The following is an 18,773-nucleotide window of genomic DNA, read 5'->3' on the forward strand; positions in this document are numbered from 1 at the left end:
GTGCAACAGAAAAAATTTTACTCTCAAATACTTTTGTACAAATATGCATGCATTTCAAATGTACCATGATGCTTTCTAGATCCCAAAAGCAAAATCAAGCTGGTCTTCGATTTTAACTGGGTTGAAACGTTGATTAAAAATTTATTTTGTCGCAAATTTGGTACCTAAGTACATCTGGTTTAAAACTGGGGTTCATGATAAACAATTTTGTGCCGTATCTGAACCTGACGATATTAAGACCCTTTGTTGCCTATGTGTTCACTAATTTACTTTTCACTTGTCTTATGTGTGCATTGCGTTATAAATTATATACATAGCCCACATTCTATATTTATAGAACCTACTGCCCTGACCTATGAACATATATTGCATTACCTATTACGTTTCTTAAGGCTCTGCGGTTTCGACCAACAAACAGTCATAAATGTAGCTGTGAATGATCAGCCTTTGCCAAATTATGGATTGTAGAAAGGTCTGTAGGCGTGATAAATCACTGCCCGGCTCTCCAAATATTGAACAATCCTGGAAGTGTCAACGAGTGACTTGAGGTCAAAGTTTTCATTCTTGTGCTTGGAAGTGGGGGCACTCGGCTGTGCCAGTACCTTTATAAAGATACTGTGTTGTCATTGATTGTATGGCTGTATTTGCTATTGTAGATATAACTTTTCACTTCGTCCTAAAGCAAAGGCTTGGTAGCCTGGTATCTGGTATCTACTGGTATCTATCACATTCAATGTTATCCTTGAATTCAATTTTAATGCACATTTTGCTGGTAACCCCTGTATAAGTAAGAGAAGATTTAAGTCGGGCCAGACTCTAAACTTATATGTCATAGTTCATAGATAATGACTTTTTACTCGTCCATATTTTGCGTGTAACCTAAAAAACATGAGCCATGTTGACAATGTAGCGGTGTATTGTTATTCTTGAAATAGCAGTGTATCGCCAACTGAAGTGAACTGATGCATTGGATGAAAATTTTTAATTACTGATGAGGGATTACAAGCATGATATTACTGCATGCGTTTGCTACTGTATTTTCATCCGATTTGTAAATTACCTTATGGTAACTGCCAACTGATAACTGCAACTGTGATAACTGTGATCACTGTCACAACATTATTCAATGCAGTAGTGATTATGATATGCTGTGAGAAACCTAAATTGCAATAGTATTCCTCAATCTCATCCTAAAGCATAAACGAATTTCTTTGCCAGGGCGACGTCACTATCTTCAAGAGTCCAAGGTGAAGAATTACATGTACCAACTGCTGAAATCTCTCGACCACATGCACAGGTTTGTGGTTTACCTTTTCTGCTCATTGAGTGCTTCTTCAATGGTAGGCCAAGAGTCACTGTTGGCAGTGTGAAGCATTCAATTTCATACGGATTCAACCATCTACAAAAGTCATGTTAATATATTTCTCATGTAACTGCGCTGTCCTACGCATGAATGTAGGGCAAATAATATAACAGCTGGTCAGAAGCTTCCACACACTTTAGCCTGTAAGCATTATAACCAGTATGATGTCCTGGACAATCCTTGCAAGTGGTTTCTGCAGCAGATTGTCTCAATGTTAATGACCATAAATCATCATTCATTCCGTGACTATAATTTTCATGTAAAAAAGAATGGTTGACTCCTAAGCCTGATTATGAAAGGAAATAACTCTCATGACAGACATACCCATCTCATATGTGTAGCCATGGTGTTGTTCAAGTATCGTTGGCTTACATCAATGACACCATTACATTGATAAGGCCTGTATCCAGTAGTTTTATTTTTATGATTTGTGGTTTATAAGCATGAATGACAATAATAATAAATACCTTGAATAAGATTATTAGATGGCCTAAATCAGAGTCCATGGATTGCTCCATTAAAAAAATATAGTACCAAATTCCACTTCATAAATAATATAGTTGTGAGATATTTTATTGTATACCACCCTTTATTGATGTGACCAAATGTAGGTGGATCTCAAATTTTGTAGATCGCAAATCACAATGCAGTACCACACAGTCAATATGTAGGCTATCGTTGTTTTGCCCAGCGGAATATCCAAGAGTTTGAATTAGGCTTGTGCTTCTATCCAAATTATCAAAACTTGTCCATTAGTCTATTCAAAGTAATTCCTTTTCAAAATAGAAAGATTTCATTAACATCTGGCGTCACTTGCAATATCAATGATGTTTACAGATAAATAAACTGCTACATTGAGCTTTGGGCTAATGCCTGCTTTTTGTGATCTCAAACCTTCACTTGTATATCAGCCCATTACAACTTGATTCTTGGAAACATTGGAAAGTCATTAGTTTTCATGCCTTACTACCTCCCATTTTCTCACAACTGCCATGCAAATTTTTTATGCTTTTTGACAACTCATACTGGGATTCGCGCTTTTTATATTGCCACGTGATAGTTGTGATATGCATGATAACAGACCGCATTACTCATTGTTGTTTGTAGCATGCAATAGCTTCGACTTGTCAAGAATATGTTTATATGATTATTCGTTGTATAGGTCCATTCAATTTAATTTATATCTGAAGTCCTCAAATCTTTTTCAGGTGTGGAATATTTCATCGCGACGTAAAGCCAGAAAATATATTAATCCGGGTGTGTTTTGAATTTTATTCTTTCTTCATAACTCATTGGCCTATCTATTTCACCAACTCATGAGATACCGGTATATAGAATTTCAAAGTAAACAAGTATGATGTGAAAATTTACAAATTACCATCTTTATCCATTCCTTACAGACACTATCTTATGTATCATTAGCTACCGAGTGATTTATAAAATACATATCTTTATCTTTTCAAAACGCTTCGATATCGTGTGGCATATGGATAGCTATAGAAAACCGTGTGGCATGCATGCTGAATGGCAAATACAGACAAAGTGTTAATTGTAATCGACTGTCATTGTGGAAAATTTGCTCAAGCTGTTTTGCTTTGAGGCTATGTCCATGTCACCTGTCTCAGCCAAAGTGGTTTACCAATAGATGAATATAGCCTCATTAAGCCTACTCTACAAATAGTCATTTTTGTTCCTTAATCTAGGACCACATGCGTTTTTTCAAGCCATTGCACGGGTCACTCGAGTATTGATTAGTCTTAGTTCGCAGCTAGATTGGGAAAGCTGAACGTAAGACTATCTTACTATGCACACCAAAATCGCCGACATTTAGTTACCGGTAATGAAAAATCAGTGTACACACACGTCCGAAATTATTTTGGTTGCTGAATGAATTCGATCAATAATATCGGTACTTGCATATATTTCGGGTCACATTTGTACTGCGGGCTCCGATTGCAATCCCCTGGTGTACAGCGCCTGGACAGGTTTGGACCAAAACGCATCGATAATTTTGGTCCGTAATCTCATCGCTGACGATCCTTCTGGGAGCTTGCTGGTGGAGTCGAATGTTTGCCAACATTTTGTATTTTTTGATGTGTCCTGGCCCGGAGATGGCTGACGCTGAAATGACGGTCCCGTGGGCTGCACGCCACTAGACTGGAGGATCCGAACGGCCGTATGTGATATGCGACCGGGACTATCCCGCATCCTCACAATTTCGAATATAGTTGGACTCAATTTTGTATATTAGGCTGGAGGCTTAACTAAAAGCAATAAAGGGCATAATTATAATCGTGCAAGCGCAAAAAAACATCAAAGTCATTCAATCTGCCGCGAAAACAAAAATTGACGAAAATGTGAAGGGCTTGGTCCCTTTTGCCACTCCTGGCTATGCTAATGCGTCGGAAATATTGGTTTTTTAGTCGTCAACGTCATGAATTTCGCGTTCGGGCTAATCAAAGTTTTAGTTGACCTTGCAAGTTCAAAATACATTGCCTCGGCAATTCCTTTTTTTGATGATATAACTAGTTTCTCAAATTACCATGTGGGTCACTGGATGGCCACCCCTGTCTCAAATCTACGTCAGTTACATCAATCTCTACTTCGACCTGGTGATTCGAAGATGGTGGCACTTGGTTGTTGTTTGGGAATTTCGAAGTTATTTTGTAAAGGCCTTTGTACTATATGTACCATTTCAATCACATCAGATTTGTGTCTTCCATGTTTCATAACTTGTAATTTATTTTATAGGATGATTTACTCAAGTTGGCCGATTTTGGTTCCTGCCGCAGTGTTTATAGTAAGCAACCATACACAGAGTACATCAGCACGCGGTGGTACAGGGCTCCAGAATGCCTTCTGACAGACGGCTATTACACCTACAGGATGGATCTCTGGAGTGTGGGATGCGTGTTTTTTGAAGTTATGAGGTAAGGAGAAAGACGGGGGGGTGGTTTTGTTCGTCCTGACAGCAGTGTGCTCCACTTTTCACTGCAGTGACATCGTAGACTTGTCATCCAGTCCATAAATTTAGATCGCGCAACCTAATAGGTAATGGTAGCCTAGTATTTTAAACTAGTCACAAGTCAATCTCACTTTTACAGTTTTGACTCTAGTCAAGTCGAGTTATTTTCAATTCACCATCGAGTCAAGTTCAAGACATAGTATTATGACTCGAGTCTGAGTCAAAGTCATTATGTTCACCGCTCAGTTTTGATTTCAATCCGGTTCAACGCACTTTTTCAACTCTGCTCGACTGATATAGAATGGCTCGCATTCATAATATTGTAATTTTCCTCAGACCTAACATTTTCTGGCCCCATGTTTTCCAAGTATCAGAACTGATAGACGAAATACCAATAATGTGGTGACTCTACTATTGGAAATTACAATGAACTGTCTGTCTTGGCCATCCTTGTCTCGAGTCATATGACTGGGTTAAAGTCATGCACATTGCACAATGACTCGAATACAAGTCGGGTGAATACACTAATTGACTCGAGTGAAGTCGAGTCATTTTGAGCATTCGAAAAAATAACTCGACTCAGGAATTCGTGACTCGAGTCATTACAACCCTGCTGATCAACATAAAGCCTTAGTCAAGTATGGTCAAAGAGGTTTATCCATACTTTAGACATAAATCAATTCTGTTTTCAATTTACTTTGAAAATGAATATGTTTAATTGTTTATGTCTAGTCAACTATTGATTTCCACTACGGTACATACATAAAGACATGAGATCCAACTAAAAACAAAATACCATTTTCCTAATAGTGATAGAAACAACCAAATATGGACCTAAGGACCTATAACAATTGGGCAGTCCAGTGACGATGTAATGAAATCATGGGCCAAATAGGATTGGTAAAATAAGTGTGTTAGTTTGGATTTGTGGCCCATATGTGGACATATACCTACTTAGAGGGTGATTTTAATGCTTACGATTTCCAAATTCTGGAAAGATATTTCTCAAGTCACCGTGTCAGAGTTCTGTTGCAATTATGGTGGTGCGGGTCCTTCTTATCACCGTCAACCTAGCAAATCGGTTTTGTGAGCGAAAATGAACAGCCTTCTTCCTACTTGTGTTGTAGCTGGACCAGTCCACCCAATCGAAAATCACCAACTCTTATAAATGCCAAAATTTACCTATTGTGAAATCATGCAAGAATGTTTTCCTTCACTTGGCAATACTATATCAGCTATTGAGCTATGGACTTCATTAAATTGATATTTAAGTGCAATAATTGGCAAATGGCAATTGATAGACTGTGTCTCATTTCAACATCCGAATATTAGTTGACTGCTGGATGTTATACAGTCAATGGCTTGTCGTTTACTATCTAGTGAAGAACCAGCACAAAAATTAGATTTTCGTCAGTCATTGAGCCATACAGGATGGTGGGTATCTGTATTCCACTTTATGATCTCTTGAAACGGATTGTGGTCGCAACTCAGTAATAATATTTGTAAGCGGCCTCAGATTGTTATTATTAAATGTCCTTCACCATGTGACTAAATCAACATTCTCCTGATCCGAGTACCATAGAAATAAAGACATGTATGAGGTATCTGTTGAATTTGGCTTCATCTGATCATTAACATTTTCCAGAGTAGGCCTATATACCAACCTATGCCTGCTCATCTGCTGTGCTTAGTGACTTAATTTAATATACAGTATTACCAAGTTGATATGTGTTGGTCTTAACTGGGTGAAAAGAATTGCCGTTACACTTACTTTCCATGATTCTTTCATTCATTGGTGAATTTTAGTGCAGTTGGGTCATTGACTGCAATTTTCTAGTGTACCGTAATTATTGTAGGCCTACACCCGATTTTTGAAGTACAATAAATGTTTTCTGTACACATTTCCACAGAATTCCAACCTCGATCGTAATAGCGAAATATTCTTTCAGACATTGGTTAATGGCTGCTGTTGCGCCCTGGTCTAATTCCGAATGTGAACTTGGCCCTCGCTTCAGAATTGAAATTTTGCTGCATCAGAAAACTAATAGGCAATTCCAATGAACATGATTTCGCATAACTATTCAAGCAAATCATTTTATAGTTACCAATCCTTTGCAAATCTGTGAGGAGGGTTGGATCCCAGCCAGTAGCCACTGCAATGCAATGCTCGTCAGCTAAAGACCTGAAACTATAGCACTTATTCTACCTTTGCCCTTTTGTTCCATTCTCGCGAATATCGTAATAGCATGTCATGGAAATAGCACCGCTGTTTTCTTTTATTAAATATGGTACCATTGGTACCGTACCGAAACAGGAACGTGTCTTGCACACAACTCTGCTTAACAGTATGCCAGTATTTATGTGCAGTTTATGTGTTGTGCTATGTGTAGGAAGTTTCAATAGGCAAATCCCTTACTAGTGATAGTTATTGATTCAACTCTTGTGTCCCATATCTGTGTCCACTGCCCATTATGAAAAATGTGATCAATCAATTGATAAAAGTTATATTTGTTATTAAGTACCGTAATCAAATATTTGAAATATGTGCACCTTTGTTCAGTTTACATCCACTGTTCCCGGGAGCCAACGAAGTAGACCAAATCGCCAAGATCCACGACGTTCTGGGTACGCCGGACTCTTCCATACTAAACAAAATGAAGCAGTGAGTGCTAAAAAAGGCTCATCGTCTGCAGAATAAGACTAAGGCTCCTGTTTTCAGTCGAAATCGTGGCATCAATTTCGATTTCCCACCCAAGAAAGGCACCGGTGTCGAAAAGCTCCTGCCGCACGCGTCTCAGCAATGCATTGAACTCATTTACAAGATGTGCACTTATGACCCGGACGAAAGGATAACAGCGAAACAAGCGTTACGGCATTCCTACTTCCGTGACTTAAGGTAAACCAAGACCTATGTTTTAGCATGTCAAATATTGTATTATTATCACGTCACTACAATATCACTTGGTATCAATTAATGTAGCAGGTAGAAACTATTGGGAAAACTAGTGGTGGATAATTTCAAGTCTATAGTCAGATTTCACCTCGTGTAATTGAACTTCCAAAATAAGCTAGCACTCAAAATCCAGATTTTGATACCACTCTTTGCCGCCTCCAAGTGAGGTAACAAATTCAATTTTAGCCTGTGATTGGTGGCGCCATATTATTAATAAAACTGGCAACCCAAGACAAGGCTACCTGATGGATTATTATAGAATGTCCGATCAGATTTTATCAGCAATAACAAGTCAACTTCTTAATTTAGATACGGTAACTAGTTGCCAGGCAAAAAAGCTACGTTCCCACGATTAATTCGTTTCCCTATGGTTAAAAGTTGAAATTTACCTATACTGTGCTACTGATGCGTGATGCCCATTCAACTCTCGCATGATCTGCGGTTGACAAATTGAACAGTATTAACACCTCAACGTTGTGTCATGTAAATTGTCATTATCGGGTCTGAATTCTCTCCGAATTCCAAGCAAGAGATTGATATTAGATTCTTTGATTAATGGCTGACTAGAGTTGACAATCGGTAAATAGCAGTTGAAAGCTCGGCAATTTCCTTGACTTTGAAATATATTGTTTGCTCAAATTTACTTGGCTTTTGCTGAATTTGAGTCATCATTTTCAAACAAACCATGAAAGTTAAAAAGTTCCACTATAGACCAACTCACGAATTGGTGTATTTTAGTGTTCGGAAATCCACTTTTCATTAATTTATTTTCAAAGGGTTTATTGCGATTGGCATATGGACAATACTGTCTTTGTGGCTTATTATTAAGCTGATATTATGATTATTCCACAATAATTGGAATCAATTCCCTGTAACCATGAAGTTTTATCCATAAGATGCAATTTAATTTACTTGAATCGAATATGCCTTCCTTAGGCTCTTCCTATGTCTGTTTCTGGCAGGCTCTAGTTGATGCAAACATATTCTGAATTGTTGGTCCTTGTTCTGGATTCCGAGAAGAAAAAAAACGTCTTGCATCTAGCATTAGATTATATCAGCAAGATTTAATACGTGGATTTTTCTAAACGTTAGAAACACTTGACTTGTAATAAATTCCTTCCCGCAACCATCATTTGTTTGTCTACTTGTTTAACGGAATCGTAACTACATCCGGTGAATGGATGTCTTAGTTTGTGTTGGAACAGATTTCACATAAAAGTTTGAATGCTAAACAAATAAATTTAGGTATCGCACTGGAATTATTCCTGTGCTCTTTAGTCGTAAAAGTCTACATAGCGAAGGTTCATTCCTGCATCCCGGTTTTTAATGATGGTATTGTCAAAATGTATGTCAGAGCTTGTCGGTGTGCTACGAGAGCGAGAGTGCTTTGAGATGAGTTGAACAGGGCTGGGTTATTGGCATTCTGCATTGTGTATTTCTGCCTGTTTTTTGCAAATTGCTATTTTTAAAGCTAAGTAGGGCTACCTATACTTAGATAGTTTGCTGTGTTCAGAGGTACTCAAAGTAGTCATCGTCGTTGCCTAATTAGAAGTAGAAGTAACATTAGGCTATGAAGTAGAATTTGATGTGCTGGTTCCAATTTCAATGACATGTCAAACCTACTTCCAGTAGCAATAGAAAATTAGGATCTGAAAGCTGCTCAAGTGAGTAGCGTTGTTTCTAACAGTAAAGTCTAGTTGATGGGCCACATACTGTTAGCACGTAATCGAACGTGGCCACTTAAGATATTGTATGGTGCATCTTTGCGACTATGACTAACGACACTGCCATTAGGTGCTCTAGGTACAATTTTCAATACTATAATTAATATCAGTTAACGTTGAACAGCCGGGCTATTTCATCCAGTTGTCGTGGCAATATCACCATGATGCAAGCATATCCCTCTACCACTTACATCTTGACAAAATACAACGTGTAAAAAGTCAGTAGTTTCGCATAAAAAACTGTTGAGTAGCCGTGGAAGTAGTCTAAAACATAGCCACCTGAGTAAGTAGTATAATTTGCAAAATCTAGTAGCCTTCTCTGGCTGTGTTTCGTGGAGAGAGCAAGTGAGATTTTCAGTAACAATAGTTATGGAAACATATTTTCGAGTGGACATGGTGGACATTTCATTAAATCCACCCAAGGGCTTGTTAAGTTTGATCATGGTTGTAATAACGGCGTCTATTATGTAGGCTATGTATTCTCCTGAACAGTCTTTACCGGCACTGTGCTCATGACGCCATGGAAAGTTGCCTTCAGATAGATGGTAAACATTGTTTTGTCATGAGTATGCTCGATAGTTGTCGATGAGTGCTGGTGTGAACTCTGAAGGTACACATTGGCCAGTCATTAATTGTCATGAATACATAGCCTAAAGGCTTCACAGAATAAAGTCGAGATGTCGTCATGACTTGTTACCGAGAAATAGTTTAACTGTGTTAAACTGCCTTTTAAAAAAACTCTATTAACTAGGTATTAGCTCATGCTCAGGGTTCTCAACTTTTTGAGCTTGTTACCCAGTACAATTTCAAAACAAATCTTGAGGACCGGTGAACTTTCAAAATTGAAAATGCCAAACCCAGTTAATGTAATCACGACAAAAGTACGGTATACAGCTTAAAACAAAGAACTGAAACTTTAATTTTATGAGAAATCTTTGATATCACATTTGTTATGTGTAATTCTGTTGAAGTTTCTGCACAGCACTGTCCCGTTAGAAACATCAACTCTGTTTCAACTGTATCAAAAAAACATCAAATATTGTTAAAATAAGTCTTCCCACGTTCACCTATTACTGGTATTAAATGAATTGTAGGCTACTTTAGAGTGTAGAGTATGCTTTGATGGGAATGGGATTAGCGAAAAATTCATTATAGAATCATAGACTCTCACCTTATTGTCCAAGATTAAGTGGTATTCTGTTCAAATCATCTGTACCAACAAAGCCAACACCTCCCCCAGTGCTATTATTTGGAATAGCACATTTGATTCATTGCTCTGATGTAATACCGAAATCAAATGATCATGAATTTAACCCTGAAAGGTGGTGAGCACATGAGATCTGATGCGGGTATGTGGTATACGTTATTAAATGTTAATATCATAGAAACCACAGATAGCTAACCACAACATCATGGTGAGCAAGAACAACCATGCCCGGTACTCATGAACTTGTGTACACATCTGATCGTTAGAGATATTTTGAAGTCTGGTTGAACTGAGGCGTCGATTAGCTGCTACACATGGCTTGGTAAATATAATTTGGCCAGAGCCGGGTAGACAGGAGGTTGTTTTAATGAAAATCAGTTGTAGGCCTACAGAGGAATCATAGATGCAATTGTATGTGATTGTACACTTTATTCATTGGTGTGCTCTGGTCTTGAAATTTGAAATATGTGTAAGAAGCTCAATAATATTATGAGTTAGAATTGTTACAACCGTATAAGAGTAACGGATTTTTTGTAATTAACAGATTAGTTTGTTGAATTGTAGGCAATATTATAGATATCGACTTTGGAAAAGTGCAAGTTTAGCGTTGAATGTTGAAAGAATTTGGTATTTGGTTGGATTGTAGTCCAGTGAATCAAGCATATGCGAATGATAATGTCACACAATACTGATTCGATTCATTCATTGGCAATGACCAGGCATTCTCAATACATGAACCCTCCTCCGAGCCCTGATTTTATGTTGTCTGGTAGCATGAAAATGCTTTACAACAGGTCAGTGGACCATTTAGTTTGCGTTGCTGGCGTTTGTCAGTCACACTAGTGAACTATTCAAGCAGGCTAACCTTGCTCAGTTGTGGCTCGGATATGATAAAACAAATAGGAAAAGCATTGGAAAATACAAATTTAGACATTATACGATAATGCCAGAACTACCTTAACTCGAATGTGATTCTGTGGTAGAAAATATGATCGTTTTTATATCGAAAAAAATATTATAAGGTTGGTTGATTTCAACTGGACACAGAATCGCGTCTCAGGGGGAGAGCATTGTCATTGAGTGCTTTTATTGAAGTGTTAATATACAATATCACTTCAAGTTCAAAAGGGTATTGCAGTGTGAGATCACCCAAAACGAGTCAGATAACAGTTACTATTGTTATTGGAAGCTTTCTGTTAAAGCCTCTTTCTCCAAAATGTTGTTATTCCTGTTGATTCCAGTCGTACGGCATGAAAAATGATTCGATTTGATTTTGAATCAGTGATTCATACTGACCATATCTGATTGTAACACACTAAGCATACACTCACTCACTCACTACCATATCATACCTCACATACCACTCAAACATACTCTTTAATCAGCCGGATATCTTTAATATTGAAATAGGCTACTCACAACGCCTGAACAGGGATCGATCGATTGTTTTTGCGTATCATTCATCAACTGTCCGATAAAAAAATTTTGCCCCGAAACTTTTCTGTCATATGTCATTCTCACCAATGCAGGGAGGCCGACAAAAGACTTCACGAGGCAAAGCAAGCCGCACGATTCAACGAAACTACGTCCAGCAAGGCGGCGCCGTCATCAAACGCTGGTGACGTACCGATATGGAAACAAAATCAGATTCAAAAGAAAAGGGTAAGTTCGATACGAAAAACCATAATGTTTATAGGTGAAAAAATGTGATTCTCACGTCAATCTCAGGGATACTGTCTTCTTGCCATTAATTCAGAGAGGGTAGCTAACTAGCTATGGATGCTAGGGTTACCGGTACTAGATAAGTTGTCAAGAACAGATTGCTTTAGAACTGTGTAAGCAATGGACACGGATAGAGCCATGATCCAAGTTTATATGGGTTCTAAAACTGATATACCATAGGGCAGGGCTGGCCAACCTTTTCAGCCAAAGGGCCACATTCGATAGACGAACTATTGCGCGAAGCGCGAAGGTCAATAATATTGCCACTTGACTATATTGCGGGCATGTTGTGTATCGCTAGGCTAAGTTTGCGAGGACTGGGCTATTCAGCGCATGGACATATCGATATCGAAAGCTGTGACCAACATGCGTCAATCATTTCGTTCCTAGGTTTCATAGTCGGCGGTGTTACTGCGAGCGCAAACGCAATGTCGCATATGTTGAACGACACTTTGTCTCGTAATCGCGAGTATAGTGTGACTCAATCTGATACATGAGGTATTCTTCCATTTTCACAAAAGGGCAACAATATCAAAAACAAGAAATCGAGTGACAACACGTTGCGCCAAGCTTGTAGAAAAATTTTACCTTTGATAAATCTATCGCACATTATTCTGCTTCAGTGTACGAAGACATACCAATATGTGAATGGCTGATGGATCTGTCAATGCGTCGGAACTGATATTTTAGTCATCACATCTCAGGTGTTGCGGCACGACTAATCAAATTTTTGGTTCGCCTCGCAAGCTCATAATCTGTGCAATCCATTTTTGATGATATTAGAAATTTCGGAAATTATCTCGCGGGCCACTCAAACCACGCGTTGGCCGGTTCTGCCGTTGGGCAAGCTAGAATATTGTTGTTGCTGGCTTTTAGGTGGTATAGATTGGTGAGGTGTTTTTCAGAAGCTAGTCTCACGGTAATCTCATACGGTACTGACAGCTGTAGAACAGGCAGCGTCTCAAGTAGAGGCAGGTATCAGTATTCAAGTTGAATGTCGTGCGGATAACTGATGTATATGTAACCTCCAAGAGGCTAAGTCAGACTTGCATCTAGGAATGTTCATAGGTTGGCCATAGCAGTGAGTGTTGTGTTTCTACTCGAGGAAATGTAGAAGTAACGCCCGCAGATGTGTACCGTACTTGATCGCAAGGACAAGTAGCGCATGCCGTTTCATGTCAAAATGACTTCAAGTGGAAGTAGAAATTTAAAGGTTTGAAAGTACTCATGTAGTTTAAAGAGTAGAATTGGTCGAGAGTTCGCATACTTTTGGCAGTTGATCCGAGAATGCAAGATGAGAAAGAGAGATGAGAAAGCGACGAAAACTTATCTGAACATTTATTTTGACTATTTTTTCCAAATCGTTAAAACTGTTCATCCAGAAGCCGAAGCATTCTAAATACATAACACCCTAACAACTACAGTGCTTCGAAAAAGTGCTTCATCACTATCTAGTCTTAGAGAATGTTAGCAGGTGCCAATGCTAATAAGCTCGTTCTGATACGTATTTAGTCTCCGAACGGAAGATTGCCCTTACTCAAGGAATTTGCGGGGAGCCTCGGAGTAAGCCCCGGTTCCTCGAAAGAAATCATATTAAAACCGTCGAAACACAACATCACGTTACTGCCGATGGAAGAATTAAAACCTTCCAACTCAAAGTCCTCGATCGGTAGCAGCAAGCGCGGCCAGAAGAAGCATTCAAAACAAACCTACCCCAGCAACAAAACCCCGGCGCGAACAGGATACCACGATTACATGGAAGTAACAAAAAGCTTCCATTCCACCGGCAGCAAACACAGCAACTCCTCTTTGAGCTGGCCATATAAGAAGAACGGGAAACCAGGCAAAGTCGCCAAGCCGGCTGCGCTGAAAGGTAGCAACGCGCATAAGGATAAGTTTGCGGGCGAGATAACGGCGTCCAGAATGGTGGATATGGACAGTGGCGCGTCCAGCACGGACACGAAGTCTGCGAGAGTGAAGAGGGTGAACTTCATGCTGGAGGAGGGGGATAAGGGCCCGAGGAATCAGAAGTCGAGAAAGTTTAAGAATGTCGGGAACGGTGTGAAGGAATTGAAAGTTAGTCCGCTAGTTACAGGCATTACTGTCAGGAAAGGGGTGTAATTCTGGGAAGATGCGTGGGAAAATTAGCGACAGTCTTAGTATAGTTCTTAGAGGAGAGGTTCTCAAGCTGGTGTCTACAGACTAGTTTTAAGGGGTCCATGAAAAATCAGTACAACCGTAAAACTTACCATGATATGCATATTGCTGTAAACCCGGATATTTTGGATCGAGACTCATCAGAGGCGATTGTCAGCAACTAGTAGAGCTTTCAAGATTTCAGATTACAGCTGTATCATACGATATTACGTCTCTGGCATTGGATGATGTGATTGTTGATATAGGGTTAGGGTTAAGATTAGGGTTTTTACAACTATGTTGTACTTCATAAAATCTGTCTTTTTCTTGAGTGAACACTGTTAGTGGGCAAAAATTGCTTTATTACTATGAAAAAGTGGAAGTACTTATTTACCTAATACCATTGTACGTCGATTATTGCTGCATTGCTACGTCGCTAATTCTATGCCTTACAAGTTCTTATTCTCTTAGCGGCGACAGCGAAGGCTAATCGACCAGCAAGGAACAGGTCACGGTGCCGGTTCGGGCGCTTTGCCTCAAATTATCCCCGTCAACGGCACTGCGATTCACGGCCCATCTGCTTTCACGACAAGCTCGTCGAAGCCCCCGTTTCCGTCCTCGACTTTACCCAAGGTCAGTTGACATTTTATGTCACTTTTTAGGCGACAATTTCCGTGTGTTTTCGCTGCATTTGGAACTTGCATTTTCGATAGGTTGATTATCTGACCTGAGCATTTCTGATTGTTACTACGGCATTCCAACTGTGTTTTCTCTGAATTATTAAAGTATGTGAAAATCTCTTCATATAATAAATCGTATTCAGTAAGCCTATCATGCAACTTAGGCCTACCTGTTTTTGTCTCATATAGATTGCTACATGGACTTAATATCAAACTTTAATTTCAACTTGGTGTACCAAAGTGATTTGATGCAGTAGACAGTTTCACATTTCACTTTCTTAATCTAGAAGCTAATTTGAGCACAAGCTCGTGTTCTCTTCGTTGGTTCTAACTGTTTATCTATGGTCGCAGACTTATTTAATATCTTTCATTCAGGTACCGCTGCATCACAGCCACCAACAGCAGGGGGCGACTCTTTTACCTGGTATTCTCAAGCCGAATTTACTGAGTTCAAAACATTTACCTAAGCATAAAATCAAGGTCAGTACTGTGCGGCAATGGTGCTTTGCACAGCACACTCGCTATGTCTACCTCATTGTATCCGGAATATGAGTAGCTACCAAATTTTGTCGCTGGTGAAGGATTTGGTAAAGGATCAAGTAACTTGAAAATGTAGTCAGTAAAACGACTGTGCAAATAGATTTAATCGCCTGATTATATTTCATTATGACCTGACATTGTGAAGAATAACTTAGAACTACTTTTGAAGTAGAATGAAGTACTCAAATTGATACTATAATAATTACTTGCGGCATCAAGTCTGCTTAGACTTGGACTTAGTACTTCCACTTTTACTTCAGCAGTGTTTTAAGACAGTACACAGAAGTAGAAAATAATATAAGGATAGTTCACATTACTCTACACGTGAAATGACTATGACAAAACAGATTATTATAACATCGACAGCAGCCAGACATGTGCAAACTACTGGATTTTCAAAATGCGCAATTAAAACTGGAACTAGAACTGCTCACTATTCAAAACCCGCAACTAGAACTAGAACTACTCAATTTTCAAAATCTGCATCTAGAACTAAAACTAGAACAGAGCTTTCAAGAGCTTTCCAACGATACCTCGCACTTGGTCGTGGTGATAAAACCTGGTCAGTAAGAGATTTGCATGACTGAGTGATTTCTGAAGGCGCGAACAAAATCATGTGGTCACAAGACGAACTATCCAACCCCAGGTGTCGAACAAGGGGTATATGAAGTAGGATGTAAATGACCAAGTTTAAAAGCATCACCCTCAACACCCTTAATTTGACCAAAATATGGCAAATTTAAATCGCACGTCTAAATTTTTGTCATTTTTTTCTGCTTGAGTGATTACAAAAACAGCAATTTTTGAATGGCCATATCTTCTATTGTAGTTAACTGATTTTGATAAAATTTACTTTTCTGAGATTAGAAAATGAAGTTTTGTACGCATGCCAATTTTCATGAAAATCTGAGATGGTGGGTCCGAATGGCATGGATTAGTTGACATGTAATGACTCGCCTGCAGCAACCATTTTGTGTCCATCACGATGATGCATCTTGAAAAGTTACTTCAGTTGTTATCAAACCGGCAGTATTCTACCTCTACTCGAGATAGTTTTTGCATGCAAACTAGCTACGTCTACCCATAATTGAGTTGATTTTAATGGCATTACTTGTACTTTCACAGTCTAAGCTGTGATCACTGTGACGTGCTCTGTTTCGGCCGTGTCACTAAGATTAATAAAAACAGATCTGAAATCTCCCTGATAATCGCAGCTGTAGCGAAATATACATTCAACCCTGGTATCCTTTTTCTGCAGCCTGATGTAGGGACAAAGAGCATGTACGGACACTACCAACTGCCGTCTATTAACCGACACGTGTATCACTGAGGTCTCTGCAATGCGAGTGTAGACATAATTGTTGTTTCTGCTATTCCCAAACGTCTGTCAAGCAAAGATCTATAACCGTACAGGAATGTTTCGCAGGAGAAGATTCATTGTTTGCCTGAAACGAAATTAGATGCAGTTACGTTCGCTACGCTGTCACCTTGCTGTTTTGCGACAAGTTTCAATGTTTTGTAATGTAGATCGACAATGCCTCGTTACGCTCGCACGGTGAACCCGGTTTATGAAACATGCTCGGATAGAGTCTGTACTGACACTGTTCTACTTGTAAATTCTCCAAATCTCTGCAAATTTTTTACTGATACAAACGTTTTCGTTAGATAGAAAGCAATTGTTGCATTTAACAGTAAGTGTTTCTGAATTTGGTGGTGCTGAGTCCTTTTGCTTGAGTTTCTCAATACTGATTATTGCATAAAGAAGAGACGGTGCACTTTTCAGGTCATTCACAGTGTATCGCCGCATCGCTTTGGATTTTAGCCTTTCACATGCAATTCACGGCATTGTCGGATTTGACTATGTCACAAGAGCATTGCTACTTTCTTTCTTTTCGAGTGTTGCCGACTTCAGTTGTGATCGGGAAAAAATTCGTGATAATTTCTTGTAAGGTAGTACAAACACTTTCTTTGTGGTATTACTTGGACAATATCTTGGTGTGCGCTATACGTATTTTGTTAAATTCATTGGAATCTGGAATTCATATCCAGAATTCGAAAGTGATATATCCCAGTACACTGTGTTTTGTGTCTCTAACTTGGCGATGTTGTCGCGGTGTGATACAACTTCACTGTTACATTCAGTCTGCCAGAGAACGACAATGGTTTCAAGTATTGTATTCGATGTATCATAGCAAATTATTTATCCATACGTCAACCTACTGTACTCTAGATTTCTTGCATATATTTTTGTGCTATGTTTTTACCTTTTTATATATCTCGGATAACAGGCACTCGGGCTCAATCCCATGTCTAATGAGCGTGGTAATCGCGTGCTATGCTAGGTGATTGTGTGTTTCTGTTGCACTAAAGATACTGTAAATATTTGCGATACGATTGTTTTGGTTGGAGATATTCGGTGCTTGACTTCATTTCGTAAACCCTCGATGGTATACCAGTTTGACGCGTCTTCATGCCTACCACATGATTCCATCAGTTAGATGCGGTGAGTTTGTGCGACCTGTGTATGTGTGTATTCACCATATATATGTGATTGTTTTGGAGGATTGCTGAGGTACTTTGGTATCAATACATTTTCGCTATTACAAAAGTTATTTTGCATTTCACAGTGCGATTGTTGCAGATGGGTGGAGCAAACTTGAAATTCAAGACGTTTCTAGAGGGGTGTGCAGAATGTCAAGGTCGAAGGAGTCAATATATTTCCCTAATTTATTCCCTTTAAGCTTTCGAGTGACTTTTATCCGAAGTAGGGTTAGTTCGGATATCAATAATTTTCACTATCCGGATAACGGATATATCCGGATATTTGGAAATTATCTAACCGGATATTAACTGCTAAGTGAGACAATCGATTTCACGAGGTCTGCATGAAAAACGGATCGCAAAATCATTACACAGTGTTAATGTAGAACCATATGTACACGCGCAGTATACGAGCAAATACGAGAAAAATCCCCGCAAATTTAATGTTCACTGCTTCTGCAACGCTCTCCTTATAAAGCGCGATGCAGCAATTGCGGCATCCTGTAGCCGGGACCTGAGTTTTGTAACAAAAAGTCTACATGCATTGAACTATTCATAACTAACTATATTCATAACATTGACACGCGCGATTTCGGCGCGTTCAATAGGCCGTTGTAAAAAGTAGAATAGTTCGGAGTTCACCGCGAATGGATATGGACTGGACAGATTAACATAGGTATTTTTCGTTCAGTTAGTTCATTACGGCTATTATAGTAGGGTTACCATATTTTTGAAACATAAATTCTGGACGCTCTTTAGCGCCCACTAGCGGATTTCAAAATGAGGTATGAGCACATTGTGGATCAACACGACGTCACACTAGAAAAGCTTTGTCTATCGACTAGAGGTGGTCACGATCCGATCCAGGAGTGTGTGGTTGTGTGTTGTAAGTTGTAATTAGGGCCGAAGTCACATTTTCCAGCCCCCTCGCACCCAAATAAA

General features: G+C 39.1%; 1 protein-coding gene across 5 annotated transcripts in view; it reads left to right on the forward strand.

Annotated features, from left to right (window-relative positions):
• Window positions 1-17,907, forward strand: part of LOC145451112 (MAPK/MAK/MRK overlapping kinase-like) — a 32,053-nt gene extending 14,146 nt beyond the window's left edge. For 4 of the 5 annotated variants that reach the window (XM_080329599.1, XM_080329602.1, XM_080329601.1 and 1 more), the window contains exons 5-14: window positions 1,219-1,297; window positions 2,572-2,620; window positions 4,115-4,293; window positions 6,889-6,990; window positions 7,048-7,224; window positions 11,742-11,874; window positions 13,447-14,010; window positions 14,542-14,703; window positions 15,126-15,230; window positions 16,549-17,907. In XM_080329599.1, coding sequence (XP_080185725.1) covers window positions 1,219-1,297; window positions 2,572-2,620; window positions 4,115-4,293; window positions 6,889-6,990; window positions 7,048-7,224; window positions 11,742-11,874; window positions 13,447-14,010; window positions 14,542-14,703; window positions 15,126-15,230; window positions 16,549-16,620 — 1,622 coding nt within the window. In that variant the 3' untranslated portion in view covers window positions 16,621-17,907. The remainder of the gene's footprint in view (window positions 1-1,218; window positions 1,298-2,571; window positions 2,621-4,114; window positions 4,294-6,888; window positions 6,991-7,047; window positions 7,225-11,741; window positions 11,875-13,446; window positions 14,011-14,541; window positions 14,704-15,125; window positions 15,231-16,548) is intronic. The other variant, XM_080329603.1, reaches the window with a different exon arrangement.
• Window positions 17,908-18,773: the final 866 nt, after the last annotated feature.

This window comes from Botryllus schlosseri, chromosome 11 (assembly GCF_051294905.1).
Source record: "Botryllus schlosseri isolate E-star chromosome 11, Bs_hap1, whole genome shotgun sequence".
NCBI lineage: Eukaryota > Metazoa > Chordata > Ascidiacea > Stolidobranchia > Styelidae > Botryllus > Botryllus schlosseri.